Source organism: Eptatretus burgeri, chromosome 12 (assembly GCF_056783735.1).
Source record: "Eptatretus burgeri isolate ZD-2024b chromosome 12, Ebu_testis_v1, whole genome shotgun sequence".
Lineage (NCBI taxonomy): Eukaryota > Metazoa > Chordata > Myxini > Myxiniformes > Myxinidae > Eptatretus > Eptatretus burgeri.
This window is the reverse complement of record NC_140972.1, coordinates 75279192-75299714: the sequence shown is the minus strand read 5'-3', so window position 1 is coordinate 75299714 and position 20523 is coordinate 75279192. Positions and strand designations below refer to the sequence as shown.

General features: G+C 44.0%; 1 protein-coding gene across 5 annotated transcripts in view; it reads right to left on the bottom strand.

Moving 5' to 3' along the window:
• Window positions 1-783: 783 nt before the first annotated feature.
• LOC147015930 (uncharacterized) overlaps window positions 784-20523 on the bottom strand; it is a 131379-nt gene continuing 111639 nt past the window's right edge. For 3 of the 5 annotated variants that reach the window (XR_015049931.1, XR_015049930.1, XR_015049932.1), the window contains 2 exons: window positions 13439-13535; window positions 784-1890 (listed from right to left, as the gene is read on the bottom strand). Coding sequence is in view for 2 of the 5 variants with exons in the window: in XM_085848568.1 (XP_085704694.1) it covers window positions 1443-1890; window positions 13439-13535; window positions 19258-19288 (576 nt within the window). In the remaining 3 variants the exon portion in view is untranslated. Of the gene's footprint in view, window positions 1891-13438; window positions 13536-19257; window positions 19383-20523 lie in introns of all 5 variants that reach the window. The other 2 variants (XM_085848568.1, XM_085848570.1) reach the window with 1 other exon arrangement.

The following is a 20523-nucleotide window of genomic DNA, read 5'->3' as shown; positions in this document are numbered from 1 at the left end:
CACCCTAGCCATTAAGCCAACAACAGGCATACTCTGGAGTTGGGGTTTGGAAAGTATTGTTGCGGGCCGGGGGTCGGGTGAGAAGACCACTAAGGGGGGGGGGGAAGCTATTTCAGCTCCAACCAGATTCCCCGGAATTGTAGGCCGTCACACACGGACAACTCCATGTATCTGATGTTGATGTTGCCCCCCCCCCCCACGACAGCTGGCACGTTGTCTCTCGCTTCGGGCAGCTCACGTCGAGACCGTGGACAGCGTGTATCCGGCTCTGCACAATAACAAACTGTCGCGAGCAGCGCACAGGTCTGTCTTCGAGCACATTCAGTACAGTGTGCATAGATCCGCCATTACGCATGTGGCCAGCGCTCGCATTTGCCCGATTCTGCTATCGTGTGAGCGGGGCTAAACCCGATCGATATAATTTTTCCAGAAATGGGTTGAAAGGAACGCACCGCTTGTGCCTTGCACACTCGCATCCCGCGCAACGTGGCGTGGGGTTGCCTTTCTATTATCGGCCTCGGTGCGCGTTCCGTGCAACGTGGGCGCCAGGCTGGGTGTGTTTTCTGTTAAGCAGGTCGCTTAACCGACTGTGGATGCCAATAACTCAACCACGTGACTTAGGGTCCTCCATCTAGTTAATCCGGTTACGTAAAAATAACCACGCGATTTAATTACCGGGGAAGACGCCCTCCAAACCGGATCACTCTTCCGAACCGGATCATTTTACCGGATCTGATGCAGCCGAGCGACACTGCCAAGGATATACCGGCTAAAAGGAACGGATTGTTGGAAAATAAAGTCCCGGCTTCGCTAGGATTCAGACCATGCTGGACCAATGAAGGAAAAGACAAAAACGAGCAGGGAACATTTCTAATAGTAATTTATTAACAATGGGTGAGGAAAGGTATGTGGTACGATCAAGAGATTTATTGGGGTGTGTTGTGCAGAGATAGGGTAGAGAGGTGTGGTGCAGTAATAAACAAGCCAATTATAAAAGCAGACACAGAGCAGACCTAACCCGAAAATAATAATGACGATCTTCTGCAGGCTTACTTATATTGACAGGCGCCAGGATACATGCACACACGCGCGCGCGCGCACACACACACACACACACACACACACACACACACACACACACACACACACACACACAACCCCGATGAAGAGGAATTGAAGCAAGACAGGAGAGGCTACGGTCTCTTGGTACCTTTGTATAACTGATACGCGGTACCCGAACGCGCCACGAATACGTTTGGGGGGAGTGCTCTGTGGCACGGTACCCCCCCCGACAGCTGGTGCGTAGTCTCTCGCTTCGGGCAGCTCACGTCGAGACCGTGGGCGTGAAGGAGGGGCTTGAGTTGGGAGGGTGGAGTCAGCGTCGTATGGGCGGAGAAGAGGATGAGGAGCCCAGTGATGACGACAGAAGGCAGAGTCGAGGTTCAGTTTGAGCGGAAGACGAGGCAGCGCAGCCGAGAGAAAGTGAGCGGACCCGCTCTGACCTTTATAGGCCCCGCGGCGCGGGGTGGGGGGCCACTCAGAAACTCGGTGATGTCACCCGAATCGGGCACTCTGATTGGCCCCGACCCCCTGCCCGGCCACGATGGCCGGAAACTGCAACATTCTGTTTCCGGCAAGATGACCCTACGCCGCAAGGATGTCCCGCTCCGACCCCACGGCATGATATGAATCGCCCACACCGAACTCTGCATCATGACTTGCCTTGCAAGAACCCCTGGGCCGTGCCCGGATGACCGGCCGAGGGCAGCGTCGGTCTCGCACGCCCGCTCAGGCGCCCCCGACCAGCGCTGGCCAACGCGTCCAATCCGTGTGCGCCAACGTGGCCCAAGCTGTAGAACATGCTTCTGCCTGATCGCAGCTTCACTGGCCCTAGAGGCGAGAAGGTAAGATGTTATGGCAAACCCATGCACAGACAGTAAGATGTGTCCATTCGTGCCTGGCTCTGTATGATAACAAAGTGTCGCGAGCGGTGCACAGATCTGCCTTTGAGCACATTCCGTATAGTGCGCATAGATCCGCCATTAAGCAAGTGGCCAGCACTCGCATTTGCCCGATTCTGCTATCGTGTGCGCGGGGCGAAATCCGATCGATATAATTAGTCCAGAAATGGGTTGAAAGGAACACGCTGATTGTGCCTTGCACACTCGCATCCCGCGCAACGTGGCGTGGGGTTGCCTTTCTATGATCGGCCTCGGTGCGCGTTCCATGCAGCGTGTGCGTCGTGCTGGGTGTGTTTCCTGTGTTGTGGAAATTACCGCTGCGAGTGCGTTTGGCAGGTTGTGTTTTGTACGGAGGGTTGTGGGTGTAGTGCCTGCTTGGCCTTTGCTGAGGACCTATCTCACAGCGCAGGGCGCACGTGGCTCAGATTTACCTCAGGAATAATCAGAAAAGAAGAGTAGAAATGACGTTCGAAATGAAATGAAGAAATGATGTAAGTAAACCTTGCTATGTGATCATCGCAACGCACGCCCGTTGTCCCACGAGACAAAAGGGAAGGGACTATCTACACGTATAATAATGGAATAACTGTCTTGGGACCACGATCCGTTGTATGCATGCGGTTCCGAGAACCGCAACAGTATGTATATAATCTGTAAGCTGCTGATGTACAGGTAATGGATGAATAAAATGGAAACACCTGGGCAAATGAGGGACACCAAGTATATTGAAAGCAATGGCTTCCACACATGTGTGGCCCATGTGTTAATTGAGTAAATAACATCCCAGCATACTTAGGGTCACATATAAAAATGCTGCACAGGTCTGGTTGCCAATAATTATGGCTATCATGGCTGCAAGAGGAGATGTCAGTGACTTTGAAAGAAGGGTGATTGTTGGGGTGCGTTTGGGAGGAGCTTCCGTGCCAAAGACAGCTCAACTTCCTGATGTTTTATGAGTAACAATGTCGAAGGTGATGTTGGCATGTAATGGAACTCTGAGGGAAAGGCATCATCAGCAAAAGGCAACAGTGGAGGGAAGCGCAACAGTGGGTACTCCAGGATCGTGATATCGATGCATTAATTTGAAGTGCAATGCAAAGCAAGCGAGCAACTGAAGATCAATTGACGATAAATTTCAAGCTGCGGCGTGAGCAGCCAGTTTCATCAAAAATGGCCCACTGAGAACTCCACAGAGTAGGATATCATAGTCGGGTTGCAGTGCATCAACTGTTTATCACATCTGGCAATGCACGTTTGTAAGTCCAGTGGTGTAAAGACCACAGGCAATGGACTACCAAGCAGTGGAGAATTGTGATATGGTCAGATGAATCATCCTTCACCATGTTCTCAACAAATGGATGAGAGGACATGTGGCACCAACCTAAAGAACTCTACAACCTCAAGTGCTTGGTTCAAACAGTGAAGGGTTCTAGTGGTTCTGTAATGTTGTGTGGCACATTTTCCTGGCATGGTTTGGGTGCAGACATTCCCTTAGAAGGCAAGATCAATGCCAATTGCTAGTAAATGGTACTGAGTTCATCTTCACCCCATGATGCAGCGTTTCTTACCTGCCAGAAGGGGTGTCTTCCAGGATGACAATGCCCCCATCCATAGAGCACTTGTGGTCAGCCATTGATTTGATGAGCATGACACTGATGTTATCTTTATGTCATGGCCTTCTCAGTCACCAGATCTCAACCCAATCGGACATTTATGGGATATTCCGGAACAACGCCTGAGACAGCATTTTCCACCTCCATCAAACAGGTGTGAGTTGATTGACTTGCTTGTGGAAGAATGGTGCCGCATCTCTCCTGCAGATTCCAGACGCTGGTGGACTCTATGCCACGGTGCATACAGGCCGTACTGGCCGCACATGGTGGCCCAATGCCCTATTAAGTGACTTTACATTGGTGTTTCCATTTTTTTGTCCACTACCTGGATATCTTGCACAGTTTCATCATTTTTTTGCTTATTGTTTTTCTGCAAATAAATAATGGCCTCTGATTTGTACGAGCAGTTTCTCATCTCTACTCTGCTCAGCCATCTCCAAAACAGATTTCCAACCATCACATTCCTTCAGTTGTCCAAGTCCCCTTGACCTTGATTTTCTTCCACCCTTGAAAATTGTGGAAAATACAATCTGTTTTGAACAAGATAGTGTCACCTTTATCTGAACTTCTTGTACTTGCTCTGGTGGAACATGATAGTTTAAATGAATCAGATTTTTTGGCAAGGTGGTTGAGATTATTTTTATAATACTTCCACTTATTGTGGTGGCATGATTTCATCTGGCTATGATCAACGGTGCATCGCCACTGCTACCGAGTATGGGGGCAGCACTGATGCAATGCCCCTCTTACCAGCTCACCGGTATTCATTTCACTGACCTCGGAAGGATGACAGGCTGAGTCAACCCCACCGAGTATTAATTCAGCGGCTGACAGTGCTTGAACTCAGGACCCTAAGATCCCAAGCCAGCCACCCTAACTGCTAAGCCAACACCAGGCTTTGAGATTCATAGTAAACCAATGATATCATTCTCTGTGATATCTATGATGCTCTGTGATGAGAGCAGGGATAAGTTTGCACGTTTCTGTCATCTGGTGGACTGAACCCAGAGATTGAGAGGGTTCTCGCTTCATGCGTATCTCCTTCAATCTAGTCAAGTTTGCTTTCAGCATCCTTAGAAGCAGATAGTAGTTGAAGTGGTCCATGCTGTAGTACCGGGATATGGATGATGCATGATGGTTTCTGATGGGTATCTTGTCCGATACTTCCATAATCTTTATGATGCTTTAAAGGTGGATCCGGTTCTCCATGAATCTGCGTTGAACTTTTTTGCTTCAAATATATTTTACAAGAATGTGGAGCTGAAAATTGAAGACAAGAGAATATTGAATCAACGTATGCTGTTAGAAGTATGATTACATCACACATTAGCATGATATCTGCTTCATGTTGATGTCAAATGGAAGGTATTAGGCAACAGATCATTACTATATAGCTGTTACTGTATGTTTTCTGTGAAATGTCCACCTGGAAAATAAAAAATATTGAATATTTCAATAAACCTCCTTAGGTGTACATGTAAAATTTGGGTATACTCACTCAAACTCCTCAACCTACAAAACATGTACAACTACAGAGTTCATAGAACATGTTCGCCCACACAGTGTTGAAATATATACTTCAATATCAACAAAATGATTATTTTAACATGTTATCTGCCGACTACAAATGGCTGTACTCATGCTGGCTGTACGAGATTCTGCTACATGTATTCTCATAGAAAAGATTACGTTATCGTATTGCAAACAGAATTTGCTGCCATGCCAGATAACGCAACAAATGATCTGCTCGCACTTCGGTGAACATAAATCGATGTAATAATCATGATCATCATCATCAGTCTCCATGAGAAGTTTTGCCACTTAATCTGCATTCAGACGTGCCATTTTGAAGGGTAATGACAAGTAGCAAAAAAAAAAAACCACGTAGTACTCAGCACACGATCTACCATTAGCAATTATGTAACACCATTGTCGACACAGTGCTAACTCAAAGGGTACTCGGTAGATATCATGCTATGTATCGTTTTTGGCCCAATCTCTCAATGATGAAGAATCACTTTAAGAATTAAATAATTCTCATATCGCGATCGGGATTCGGATCTTCACCAAAATCGAACTAATTTGTCGTGGCCGCACACCCAACGTGTCCACCAAGTTTCCTCCAAATCCGTCCACAACTTTTTGAGATATCGTGCTATATATATATATATATATATATATATATATATATATATATATATATATATATATATATATATATATATATATATATATATATATATATATATATGTTTAGCCCCATCAATGGTGGATCTGGATGCGGATCTTCCAGATGCAGATCTTCACTCAATGATGAAGAATCACTGAAAAAAAAATTTGATCCGTATGCGGATCTTCACCAAAATTGAATCAATTCTTCTTTGTGACACACCCAATGTGTCCACAAGGTTTCGTCCGAATCCGTCAACAAATCTCTAAGATATTGTGCTTTAAATATTTTTTGGCCCGATCTGTCAATGACAAAGAATCACTTTAAAAAATTCTAGTAGCCGGATCTGGATCCGGAGCTTCATCAAAATCGAATCCGTTCTTCCTTGTCACACACCCAACCCGTCCACAAAATTTCATCCGGATGCGTCGACATCTTTTTGAGATATCCTACACACAAGCAAACAAGCAGTCAGAGACTGGTACTTACAAAAGTGTCAACTTGACCTCTGACCTTGTCTAATAAAAGCTGTATCTAGAGAAGGTAGTGACGCAAACCAGAAGTTTCTACGATGATTCTGCACCAAACCATCAAAAATCGAATGTTTGACCTCATTGTGACCTTGACCTTTGACCGATTTTGACCAAAATCTAATCAGCACTAGCCATCACCCTCCTGAATCACGTGGTGTAATTTGACATTGGTAGCTTCTTCCGTTCTCGAGTTATTGTGCCTACAAACAAACACACACAAACAAACAAACACACAGAGGACGGAAGTCATCAATATACTTACGAAATCTTTAGATTTCGAAAGTAACAAACAGGGGTAAAAACATAACCTCCTTCCACCTTCGGTGGTGGAGGTAAAAATAGTTCTACCAGACAGCTCGACCGACACTGGAATACAGAATTGAAAATCTTGTTCTTCTGCCTGATACGAGTTTTCTAATAACGTGAGGTTTCCCCAGCAATGGATAAGAAATGAACTTGAATTTGCTCATCGAAGGGTAAACTTTGAAAGTAAAGTACAGTATATGTACATGCATACTTGGCTCGAAAATGGGAGTGGTGTATACTATAAGAGTGGGTAGTCAACGTGTTAAAGATCGTTAAAAGAAATCCAGAAGTTTCGTGCGACTGAAGCAGTTTTATACATCACCTTATACACTGTAATAAGACGACATTGATTCACACTTTTTCAGATGGAGGGTTTATTGTTCACCATAGATATTATACATAGCAATATGGCAGCTTCTTATTCACCCCCGATACTGTACTATTTCACATGCCACGCGCTCTATGCTGTATCGAGATGTATTGCATGGTTCTTGGAAGTATTATGAAGGTGATTTGTGTTCCGCAGTGTTCAAGTATAGTTGGATGTTGTAAAAACTCCTTGGTATAACGCATGACATATAACGCACCAATGTCCGTTTCAGGGAAGGAGTCAGTCTGCTCGGTGATGGCCCACAGGCGAGGGCCCACCTGTTTGGTTATGGTGTTGTTTGAATAAACTTGTACGTATATTTCTGCCTTCTTGAACCTTTAACAAGTATATCCTTCCAAGTATATCCACACTGTGTGCACAACGTTGGTGCTGCCTAAACTGTCTCCTTGGCTACTGGGTACAATCCTGGACGGGTCACCACTCGGACACAGGATACCAGCAAGCTGGCACTCATTTTGCCGACCTCAGAAGGATGACGGGTAGAGTCAACCCCACCTGGTATTAATTCAACAGCTGAGTGGGATTTGAAATCAGGATCCTTGGATCCCAAGCCCACCACCCTAACCATTAAGCCAACACCAGGCATAACAAGTATATAATTACATTTCAGTAGAGGTTTAAAGACGTTTAAAGGCGTATAAAGGCGTATAAATAAAAACAATTAAGGGTTCTACCGCCATTTTCTCCAGCGTTTATTTCACCACCCAATATAGCACGTTACATTAGTTCTTCTTGCCTGTTGTTTGTGTCCTTTATAATGTCCTTCGAAACAGTAAGTTTCCTCTTCGGAACGCTTTTAAATTTTGTTTGACTGCAAGGTAGACAAACAGAGTAAAAATATTATCTCATGCCCTCCTCTTTGCACATGTGCGATCAGGTCAAATTCAGAGACAATGTATGGGACAACGAACGACTTTCCTTTCTATTCGTGTTTGGATTCATGTTTTAAAAAATATAACATTCCACTTAAATAAGCTGTTCCTCGATCATAAACTGATAAGATGGAGGGACGGACAGACATGAACCATTTGCTTTATCCCGCTTTTCGCTTTGTGTGCATGTGGTAATTAATCAGAAGATAATAAGCCTAAATTACCTCCACCATCAAAGATGAAGGAGGTTACGTTTTCACCCCTTTGCCTGTTTGTTTGTTTGTCTGTTTGTTTGTTTGTGTGCACGACATCTCAAAAAGTTGTGCACGGATTCGGATGAAACTTGGTGGATAGGTTGGGTGTATAACAAGGACGAATTGATTCGATTTTGGTGAAGATCTGGATCTAGATCCGGATACGAGAATTGTTTAAGTTTTAAAGTGATTCTTCACCATTGAGAGATCGGGCCAAAAACGATATAGTACCGTATAGCATGATATTTCAAAAATGTAATGGGCCCGATATGTTCTCGTGGATCAGGCATTACGTAGCAGAGGTATGCGCTCCACCGAGTGCCCTTCTAGTTCAATATATAATATGTGGGGAGGGTATTCCATCATTTTGAGATTCCAAAGAAGCATGTTTACTCTCGTTCGGATTTCTCGTTCGACGCAGAGCTGTGATTCACATTTTTAGGGGACCTCCCTTAAATGGGCTTAAATAGTTTGTAGAGCCTTGTGGTTTTAATGTTAACATTTTATTCCATGCTCAGGACATCTCAAGGCTTCAGGAAAATACAATCTTGTTCTGTTGTGTGAGTGTGTGAGTGTGTGAGTGTGTGAGTGTGTGAGTGTGTGAGTGTGTGAGTGTGTGAGTGTGTGAGTGTGTGAGTGTGTGTGTGTGTGTGTGTGTGTGTGTGTGTGTGTGTGTGTGTGTGTGTGTGTGTGTGTGTGTGTGTGTGTGGGTGCTTGGTGAACCTATCTGACCCATGGACCTAGTAGCTTGTGGCAGAGCTGTCAGAGGCTAGCATATCTCTCTCTCACTCCCTCTGATCTACCATACTCTGTTACAGAGCATTTGTGCCGCTGAAGCAGCTTCCTGAGTAAGGGTTATGCCTGGTGGTTTGCCATTCCCGTAGTAGTTGGGGCAGGAATTCTTAATTCAGCCATGGTGCGGGCGACAGCTTATCTACTCTCCATTAAGGACACCGTGGGGTCTTTAACATCCACCATGCAACTAATGCCGGCAAATCAGATGTCTGTTTAACATCCATGTCCATCCGAAATACGGCACACAGATTGATGAATCACCCTGCCTGAGAAACAGTGGGATGACAGTTGAAACGAGTAGTTGGGTTTGGATTCAAACCCAGGCTAGACAGCTTAAAGGAGAGTGGGCACACCTCGAGGCCTTCCTGCCAGCCCAGGTGCTAGCATATAGGTATGCGATAATATGGAGTTTCACCGGAATTGAAACAATGAAGCAGAAAGCCAAATGTCCCCTTCTCATGGATCCTGGGATCCCTTGCATTTATCACGCTGTCCTCTATAGGTCAAGTGGTAGGAGACAAGGTCTTTTTTGTTCATATAAGGTCAGAATCTTTGTTGCTTTGGCTTGCAACCAATCTGTTAGTGTCCAGTGAGAAATTATATAAAGCTAGATTAAGTGACATCAGCTCCCATCATGTGACTCAATAAATGTATGAGAGTATGAGCCAGATGTAGAAAACGAAAATGGATGGTTTCATTGTCCCAATCCACCACTCAGAGTCTTTTAAGAATACAGTTCTGCATTCAGTAGGCACAACAGTGACCTTATCAACAGCAGTTCCACACGTTTTGTTGCAACACCATTTTTACCACGACCAAGCCTAACACTCTCCTCCATTGGCCAAAACCAGGGGAGGGGGCTCACGTACGGGAGAAAATTGTCTGACGAGATTAGCACTACTCGCATTGCATCACAACAGGCACTCTCTCACCCCGTCGCCTTGATTTTGTACTTTAATATTTCGTGGGCCTCTGATACTTACTCATTTAGGATGTAAACATAGTCCCCTCTCCCCCCCCCCCCCAAGGAACATTCTGGTTGTGCCCTTGCCCCCCTGTACCAAACACAAGGCCTTCAATAGCTACCTCTGTGATGCTAAAGCGTCAGAAAGTGACACTACAATTCCATAAGATGTAATTCCCAAACCCAAATTAGTGGCATCACAATGTCATAAGGTCAAAGTTCAGTTTTCATTCCGATAGGACAAGAAAGACCTTTTATCCAGCTTCTGCATGCTTTGAATGCCTTGTTTAAGAGGATGTATGTACAGTATCCCCTTAAACATGGCATTCAAAGCATGCATGAAGCTGGATAAAAGGTCTTTCTTGTCCAATCTGAATGAAAACTAAACTTCCGAATACCACTTATAGGGTAGTAGCTCGATGGAAATTCTCAGAATTAGAAACTTTCACTTCCTTCTTCATCTTGTACTACTGCTCTCGTGTTCTTCCTGCAAATATGTTCATCTCCTCTTTTTATCCCATCCTGCTTCTTATTTTCACATTGCTCTGTATACAGTGTCTTCAGAAAGTATTCACACCCCTCGACTTTTGTCGCATTTTGTTGTGTCACAGCCTGAATTAAACATGAGTTTGATTTTTAAAATTTTTTTTATCACTGATCTACACAAAACACTCCAGAATGACAAAGTGAAAACATGTTTTTAGAATTTTTTACAAATTAATTAAAAGTGAAAAGCTGAAATGTCTTGCATCAATAAGTATTGTTATGTCTGTGGGGTAGATGGAGGAACTTCATAGTAAAGATAGGATTGTATAGTGTAGCATGGTCCGTGGACAAGCAGGAGACATCTCGATGTAAATTAAGTCGGGAAAACTGTCAGCTTAAGATTGTTACATGTCCCCACATTGGGGGGGGGAGGGGGCTGTGTTAATTCGGTAGGGTTTAAGACTAATTGCTCCCAGTACGTGATTGCCCCCTGTGTGACCTTTTCCTATGTTTTTGCATTTACAAAGCCGGCCATAAAATGGAACAACGCTTTAACAACAACAACAACAACAATAACAGAGCCGAATGTTCTGAGCAGGCATGGAACCCCGCCTTCCCACCAGCAAGTCATGCCCCCCCGAGGCTTATGATTGGTTGGGGTGATGAAAGAGGGTGCAGGAGAGACAAGAGGGCATGATCGGAGAGAGCAGATAGTTGGGAGAGGTACGCGATTGAGATGGAGGGTCTTGCTGGCTGGCTTGACACGACAAAGAAGGCTGCGCGATTTTCGTGTTCGTGTTGTGTAAATTTGCCCATGTGCTGGAGCAAGATGCTAGCCATTGACTGTTGCTGAGTCGTGAAGTTGTACGATTATAATGAGAGGGAAAGAAGAAGAGGAGTGTGTCTCTCAGGATAACTTGGCGTTATCCCGCTGTATGTTCGAGGAAGAAGGCAGGCCTTGGTTGAGCAGACCCGGTGCTTCGAGAGGAATGCTGTGGCATGTTCGTTCGTGAAAAAAGCTGCATGGTGGTATCTGGGCCCTAGCGTTGAATACCGCTGTACGGATTACCTCACGTACGCTTCCCGCCCAGAGAGTGACTTGGCGCCATTTTCGGTGTGGTTCCTCATGCAGTGATGATGCGGTTCAATCACCAAGCTCCAAAAAGATCATCTCTGAACACACAACTAAGTGCCAGTATAAAGAGAGGATTTTCTTTTATTTTGTCTTTCGCTTTGTCTGTATTTGAATCTGTGTGGAGACGTCTCAAAATTAGCTCTAGTTTAACTCACGTTTTTATTTTCACGCGTTGATTTATTCCGATTTTAAATGTTTCATTAATGTTCATTAAACTCTTATTTATCAAATTATCTTGTGTCTGTGTATTTGTCGTGGGTTCGATTGTAAACCCTTGTGCTTCCGTCCTGGTGAACGTCTCTGGTGCGTGCTTCGCCACCTCTCGTCCCGCCACCATAATCTCCAAAGGTTTCAGCTGTTCGCCTCCAAGGGAAATCATTCGGCTATCCATCCAGGTCCGTGCTAACCACCACGTGCACGACAACTGGGTCAAGGGTGGAACATTATGTTAACCGCCATGGACACGACAGTATTCAACCCCTTTGCTATGACGCTCCAAATTGAGCTCAGGTGCATCCAATTTCCTTTGATCATCCTTGAGATGTCTCTACAACTTCATTTGAGTCCACCAGTGGCCAATTCAATTGATTGGACATGGTTTAGAAAGAAATACACCTTTCTATATTATAAGGTCCCACAGTTGATAGTGCATGTCAGAGCAGAAACTCCACCATGAAGACCAAGGAGCTCTTTGTAGAACTCCAAGATAGAATTGTGAGGAGGCATAGATCTGGGGAGAGTATAAAACAATTTCTAGAGTGTTGAAAGTTTCCAAGAGCACAGTGATCTCCATCATAAGGAAATGGAAAGAATATGGAACTACCCAGACTCTTCCAAGAGCTGGCCATCTGACCAAACTGAGAAACTGGGAAGAAGGAACATGGTCAGGGAGGTGACCACTCTGACAGAACTACAGAGTTCCTTGGCTGAGATGGGAGAACCTGCTGGAAGGACAACAGTCTCTGCAGCACTTCACAAATCTAGGCTTTATGGGAGAGTGGCCAGACACAAGCCACTCCTGAGAAAAAGGCACACGACAGCACGCCTGGAGTTTGCAAAATGGCACGTGAAAGACTCTGAGAGCATGAGGCAAAAGATTATGTGGTCTGATGAGATGAAAATTGAATTCTTTGGGCTGAATGAAAAGCGCCACGTCTGATGGAAACCGAGCACAGCTCATCACCCATCCAACACCATCCCTACCATGAAGCATGGTGGTGGCAGCATCATGCTATGGGGATGCTTTTCAGCAGCAGGGACTGGGAGATCTGCAAGGATAGAAGGAACAATGAATGGAGCCAAATACAGGGAAACTATTGAGGAGAACCTGCTTCAGAGTGCAAAAGACATTAGACTGCAGTGAAGATTTACGTTCCGACAGGACAATGACCCCAAGCATACAGCCAAAGCAACACTGAAGTGGCTTCAGAATGAGAAAGTGAAAGTTCTTGAGTGGCCCAGCAAAAGCCCACACTTGAATAGAATTGAGAATCCGTGGAAAGACTTGAAGATTACTGTTCACCGACACTCCTCATCTAACTTGACAGAGCTTGAGCAAATCTGCAAGGAATAATGGGAGAAAATCCCCAAATCCAGATGTGTTAAGCTGATGCAGACATACCCAAGAAGACTCAAAGCTGTAATCGCTACCAAAGCGCTTCTACGAAGTATTGATTCAGGGGGTTGAATACTTATTGAAGCAAGACATTTTAGCTTTTCATTTTGAAGTAATTTGTAAAAATTTCGAGAAACATGCTTTCACTGTCATTATGAGGGTATTTTGTGTAGATCGGTGACCAAAATTTTGAAAATCAATTTTAAATTCAGGCTGCAACACAACAAAATGTGAAAGAGTCAAGGGGTGTGAATACTTTCTGAAGGCACTGTATAACCAATGAATGTTTAAGTGCTCTTTAATTGCTTACTTGCTTCATTCCTGTTACGAGCAGAGTACCCACCTTATGGGCAATCTTGTTTCAAGCGTGCAACATGTTTGTCTGACACATCCCTTTATTTGGGCAGTGTATAGGCAACACACCGCTGCCTCGATTATTTCTGAAAATGAAAATAACACAGGTTACATACATGCAGAAACATGCCTACTTCATATGTGAACATATATATATATATATATATATATATATATATATATAAATATATATATATATATACATACATATATATACATACATATATATGATACATTGTGATTATATAGCTCGGATAATTCCATTTGCCCTGGCCCATGGGCTGATACCAAAGCCTGAAGCCCAACTTTACAATTTGGCTTCAGGTCTGTGGCCAAAACAAAATGACTCACGTATACTTTCTTTAGGTTACAACTGAGAGTGGAGTCGACCGCCTTCAGCGGTGGAGGTAATGATTGAAATATGTAGTTGAAATGTTGATGGTGGTAAAGGAGGCCATTATGTGCATTGGCAATTTCCACTGTGATTACATTTTCTTTTTCAATACCTATCCTTTAATTCAACAATGCTGATTGGAAAATAATATTTTACCATTAGACAAGCTATTAAAAATGGTTTTTCACATTTGGTAGAACAAGTAATCAAATATAAATATTTTTGTATACATTGTCGAGGCTCATGAGAGCTAAGAACACACAGCTAATTTTTGCTCGACTCTAAGGTTCCTTTGCAAGGGTAGAAGAGACATCTTTCTGAATAAAGCATAATATCCAGAAACAATATTCAAGGCAAAATACCAATCGACCTCTAATTAAATGATAATTGAGATAATGATAACTATAGTATTATGAGTGTCTCTTGTCAGATGACTTGCTGACCCTCTCACCCTCTCCCCTTGTTGAAACTTTACCAACCATGCGTGCAGTCGTATCCTTTTTGGAACCCTAACATTTACCCAAACTGTTTTCAAGGTTATATATTAGCAAACACCGGTGCAAGAAGAGGGAAAACTATTTCGAGAAGGGTCTGTGATGACCCAAAGGGTCGCTTTGATGGCGGAGGGCGTGGTCCTGAGTTGAGCCGCAGTGCGTGCTGTGCGTGCTTCGCGCGTTCACTTTCCTTCAAAGGAACCCTTAGGAGCATCTCGCAGGAACTCTTATTACGCACGCAGGGTAGTTGGCATTTGGGGGGGGGGGGGTGACAGGATGGCGAACATGAATGTGAAGTGGTGGTGGGCTTGTTTCGTGATGCCAGGATCGCAATTTTTATTTTCTCACCTGGAAAACTTTTCTCGAACACACTGGAATGTAAAGAAAAAGTTCCCCAAGTCAGAAAATCAACACGTAATTATTCCAAACTAAAAAAAAATCCTCAATGAATACACAGGGTGTCTATAAAGTCTTTTTACAATTTAAAAAAATTTATTACAAAAGCAAATGAATAGATAAACCTGTGGAAATTATAACAAAATGAAGAGTAGATATTGAAGTTTTTTTGCCTCATTTAATACACTTCTACATGGGCACCATTAGTTGCACGAAGCACAAGACGGTATAAATTATAAACTGTAAAGATACTTTATGGACACCCTGTATATTGTACAAGCAACGAGTTGCTGGCAGAATAAATCCAAAGTTATACAAGCGCATTCAAAAATAATAAATAGATTTATAAAAAGCGTAAAAAAGATTAAAAACAAAAAAAAACAAAACCCACACTTATAAGAGCAGTCCGTCAACAGATTTACTAAGCACAGTTTTTACGCTTTTCGTAAATCTGGGAGGAATCCGAAAGGAGAATGCGCAGTAAGTGGGGAGGTTCGGGACAGACCTGATCAGCGTCACTGGCAGGACGCACGTGCGCGTGTCGCGTGTCGCGTGCGGATGCCCCGGACATGCGCGATAACAAACCTGCACGGGTACTCTACTCCCCCCACCCACACCCTTCCTTTCCTGCACTTCCCACACGAAATGGACAGCGTGGGATGCTCGTCTAAAAACACAGTTGAAGGGCTTTGTAATTGACACTCAACACGAGAAATTATTTCGCTTTCCAACAGCGTGTTGGCAGTTCTTGAGAATAATTGGTTGTCTTCGAATGGTATGATTTTTTTAAAAAAGAGGATGCATTCTATAGCTATGGGATATTGCTTGTTATGTTTTCATGACAAGAATAAAACGGGCAACAAAAAAAAGTTTAAATACTGCAAAAAAAATAAAACCCCCAAAGTTGACATTAGAATGTATAATAACTTGCAGAGAAGTAAGTTGTATATGTCCCGCTATTTTCTCCTGTTGTCTATTGCAAAAAAAAAAAAATTGTGGCGACAAACTTACATTCAATAAAATGACACGTATATGTCCAAGAGCCACATTGGCCTCACCCTGCTGTGGCGGCCTCAAGCACATCAGTGCACCTCCCAAACTACTAGACAGGCTTTGAATTAATCTTCTTAGCAGGCTCAGCACATTACTCAAGGTTAAAGCAATGCAATGCACGACGACGACTACTTCTTTAACGGCCGCAATTATTCCGATCATCGGCTGGCAGGGCGGTCTAACACTCAGCTCGAAGCTGTCTAGCCGGTGTTTGAATCCTGACCCGGCTATCACCTGTCGTCCCGGTGTTTAATTATGGGCTGGGTGATTCATGAATTTGTGTGCCCTCATCGGATGGATGTTAAACTGGGCATCCTGTCTTATGGTATGAGTTGGTGGACGTTAAATTTCCCACAGTGTCTTTCGCGAAGAGGAAGCGAGCTATCACCGCTACCCTCTCTCCCAACAATGGATGCAAGTCCTCAATGCCTGACATGAAATCAGAGCCGTATCCCTAGACATATCGCGTGCTTTTGACACGGTCTGGCACCCTGTCCTGCTCACCAAACTCTCTTCCTATGGTATCAAAGGCCTTCTCTACTCATGGCTCACAGACTTCCTCTCCTGTTGCAATCAACCTGTGGCCCTAAATGGAGTTCTTTCATCCGCTCTTCCTGTCCAGGCTGGAGTTCCTCAAGGCAGCGTTTTGGGCCCTGTTCTTTTTCTGGTTTTCATCAATGATCTCTCCGACTCTCTAGAAAATCCTCTTTATCACTTTGCTGATGACTCCACCCTCTACCGTACCATCTGTAATCCCTCAGACCGGCAATCAGCAGCTTCTTCACTCTCGGCAGATCTGGATAAAATCACAAACTGGTCCAACACGGGGAACATGTCTTTCAATCCTGACAAATCTCACACTCTCACTATGTCTCTCTAAAAGGACAGTATGGAACCCCCCCCCCCCGCCCATCCACTTTCTCAACAATCCCCTGGAAGAAGTCTTTTATTTCAAGCTTCTGGGTCTCACTATCTGCCATGATCTTTCCTGGGAAAGCCATATTTCCAACCTGGCCTCAAAACCCAGTTGCCGACTGTGAATCCTCCGTCGTGCAAAGTCCTTCCTCGGCCCACCTGAGCTCCTGACCACGTACTTAGCTTTTGTCCACAGCCTGATGGAGTACTGCTCCTCCCTCTGAGCTGGTGCTCCTGCCTCTCACCTTTCTCGGCTTCACGCTGTGGAAACCAAGGCATTTAGGATCATTGGCATCTCCCGTGAAGAGGCTGTCTTTGGGCCTCTCACCGCAGGCAGGTTGGTGGTCTTTCTGTCTTCTACCGTCTCCTCTCCAGTCTCACCCCCCCCTGCTCTGTCTGCGATTTGTTCCCACCATATTTCCGCAGGGCGCTCAAGGTCCGCCAACAACCCCCTTCTGGTAAAACTACCAAAACAAGAGGGGGAGCACTCGGTAGAGTGCAAAACCTCCGCCGCCAATACTGCTGGGTCACTTAAGTGAACCTGATATCCTATTCATTGTAGGTCAAACGGATCAGACTCTACTGAACCACGATTGAATAAACTAAACTAGATCGATGCGCATGTAGAAATACCCAAAAAAAAATCGAAATTTTTTTGAAAAAAAATTGCAAAATGTTTTTTTTTTCCTCCAACAATTTTTTTTGGGGGGGGAGTTGGAAATCACTTAAAACATGTATAAATGCAAAAAAAAAAAATTCAAATATTTTTCAAATAAAATCGAAATTTTGGGGAAAAAAAGTTGCAAAATTTTCTAAGTTTTTTTTTTGGACCAAGCCCAAAATCTAATGGCATGATCCTTGGACCATACCTAATCCCCCCACCAAGTTTCGTCGAAATCCGTGCAGGAGTTTTTCCATAAAACTGTTCACAAACAAACAAACAAACAAACAGACAGGGGTGAAAACAGTAACCTTCATCCATCTTCGATGGCGGAGGTTAATCACAAATCACTGCTCACCTTCACTCTTCCATTCCTCTTTTTTCCCGCCTTTAGAATAAACTCCCTCACTCTATTCATTCCCATTCTTCCCTCCAGGCCTTCAAAACAGCTGTTCACCACCACCTCTTATCATCCCCCATCCAAATCCTCAATCTTTTATACTCCCGTTAATCCACACCAAACCCACCTCCTTCAAATTCCCTGCTTTCCTTCCTGAAAGTCCCTGTAATGTCCATCTTCTATTCCCCATGTTCCCTGTCCCATCCCTCTCCCTTCCACAGATCTCCTAATGTCTCTGTTCCCCACTGTTTTGTCTTTCCCACTCCCGTCCCTCTTGTCTCATGCCCCCCTTGCTGTGCATTGTGTGTTTTCTTTCATACGAGCCTCGACAAGGTATACAAAAAAAATACCTCAACAAAAACATACAGATGGCATTGCATCAGCAGCACAGCTGCACTCTCAGCAAATGATGCTACCCAGCAGCTTCATGCTGCACATGACAGAAGAATAAATTCCTATCGTATACACTATAACAGTACTTATATTTGTGGAGTTGGCTGAGGAACCAAGTCTTTCATAAACCAGCTGGCCAGCCCTGACGTTTGACTGAAGGTTGCAAAAATTTGTAATTTGTTTAGTGTGATGGGGATAACTTGTCTCCTCTTGTCACAAAAGACACTGTGGATTCTTTAACGTTCACTAACTGGCTGGGGAACTTAGTCCTTAGTTCCAGCCCCTGTCTAACATTGAATCAACACCAGGTGGGGTTGACTCAGCCTGTCATTCTTCCGAGGTCGGCGACCCGTCCAGGACTGTACTCCTTGCCAAAGAAACTGCCTTGGCAGATGGTGCGAAAGGAATGCTTGTATTATTATTATTATTATTACAGCCTGGAATTAAATTGCATTAAATCAGACTTTTTCCACCTTTATTTACACATCATAACCCACAACTTCCAAATGAAAAACAAATTCTACAAATTTCAGAAAATTAATCAAAAGTACAAAACTAGAATTCTTGTTTGGAAAATTGTCCACCCCTCTTATCATAGCAATTGTAAATGAGCTCAGGTGTAACCAATCACCTTCAAAATCACACACCAAATTAATTGGCCTCCACCTGTGTTAAATTGGAGTGAATCTGATTATTTCAGAATAAAATCAGCTGTTCCTGTAGGTTTCCTCTGCTGGGTAGTGCATTTCACACCAAACACTCAACCATGAGAAAGGAGCTTTCAAAAGACGTCCGGGATAAAGTTGTGGAAAGGCACAGATCATGCGATGGGTATAAAAAAAATTTCAAAGGCCTGCAATATCCCTTGGAGCACAGTCAAGCCAATAATAAAGAAGTGGAAGGCATATGGTACCAAGAAGACCGTGCCTACATCAGGCCGTCCCTCCAAACTGGACAACCAAGCAAGGAGGGGACTGATATCAGAGAGACCACCAAGAGGCCAATGGCAACTTTGAAAGAGCAACATGCCTTTATGGTTATGGCAAAGACCGTTCATAGTGTGCGTGTCACAAGAATATCCCAAGCACAACACAAGTCTGACCTGTACAGTAGGATGGCAAGAAGGAAGTCATGACTCAAAAAAGCCCACCTTCAGTCCTGCTTGTGTTATGCAAAAAAAACAACACTCTGGAGATCCTGAAGCTGTGTGGCAAAAGGTTTTGTGGTCTGTCGAAACAAAGATGGAACTTTTTGCTCTAAATGCAAAATGTTACATTTGGCACAAACCCAACACAGCATATCACCCAAAGAACACCATCCCTACTGTGAAGCATGTAGGTGAATATCGCATCATGTTATGGGGATGTTTCTCTTCAGCAGGGACTGGGGCACTTGTCAGGATAGAGGGAAAATCTATGGAGCAAAATACAGAAAAAATAGCTCCGCAAAGCGGGCGTAACCCCTCAGCCCCTTGACGCAAACCAATGTCAAGATGGTGGCCATATTGAAAATCGCAGCACGCCCATTTTGGAAAGGAACCTTCCTCTACTCAACCCCATTATACAACACAAAAATGAAATCAATAAGTCAAGCCGTTCTCAAGTTATTGTCCGGAAACCAAATTCAAGATGGCTGCTCTAGCCGCCATATTGGATATTGCATCGCACTGTTTATCGAAAGGAACCTTCCTCTACTCAACCCCAACATACCCTGCAAAAATGGATTTAATCGGACAAGGCGTTCTCCTCGAAATCGACGGAAACCAAAAGTTGACAGACGCCCGGACGGACGCCTATGACGACAATACCCCTTAGCCAATTCAGGCTGAGGGGTAAAAACCGAGAGAGAAACTTGCTGCCCTCTGCAAGAAAGCTGAAATTGGGAAGGAAGTTCAACTTTCAGCAAGACAATGACCAGAAGCACACAGCCAAAGATATACTGGAGTGGCTAAGGAACAAAAAGATAAATGTCCTTGAGTGGCCCAGTCAGAGCTCAGACCTAAATCCAATCGTAAATATGTGGCATGACTTGAAGATTACTGTCCATCAACGATCCGCATGCGACTTGACTGAGCTTGAACAGTTTTGTGCAGAAGAATGGGCAAATATTGCCCAATCAAGGTGTGCAAAGTTGGTAGAGACCTATCGCAACAGACTCACAGCTGTAAATAGCTGTCAAAGGTGCTTCCACCAAGTATGAACTCGGTGGGGTGGACACTTATCCAACCAAGATATTCTAGTTTTGTGTTTTAAATTAATTTTCTGAAATTTGTAGAATCTGTTTTTCATTTGGAAGTTGTGGGTTATGATATGTAAATAAAGGTGGAAAAACTCTGATTTAATTCTAGGATAAAAGGCAACAAAAGGTG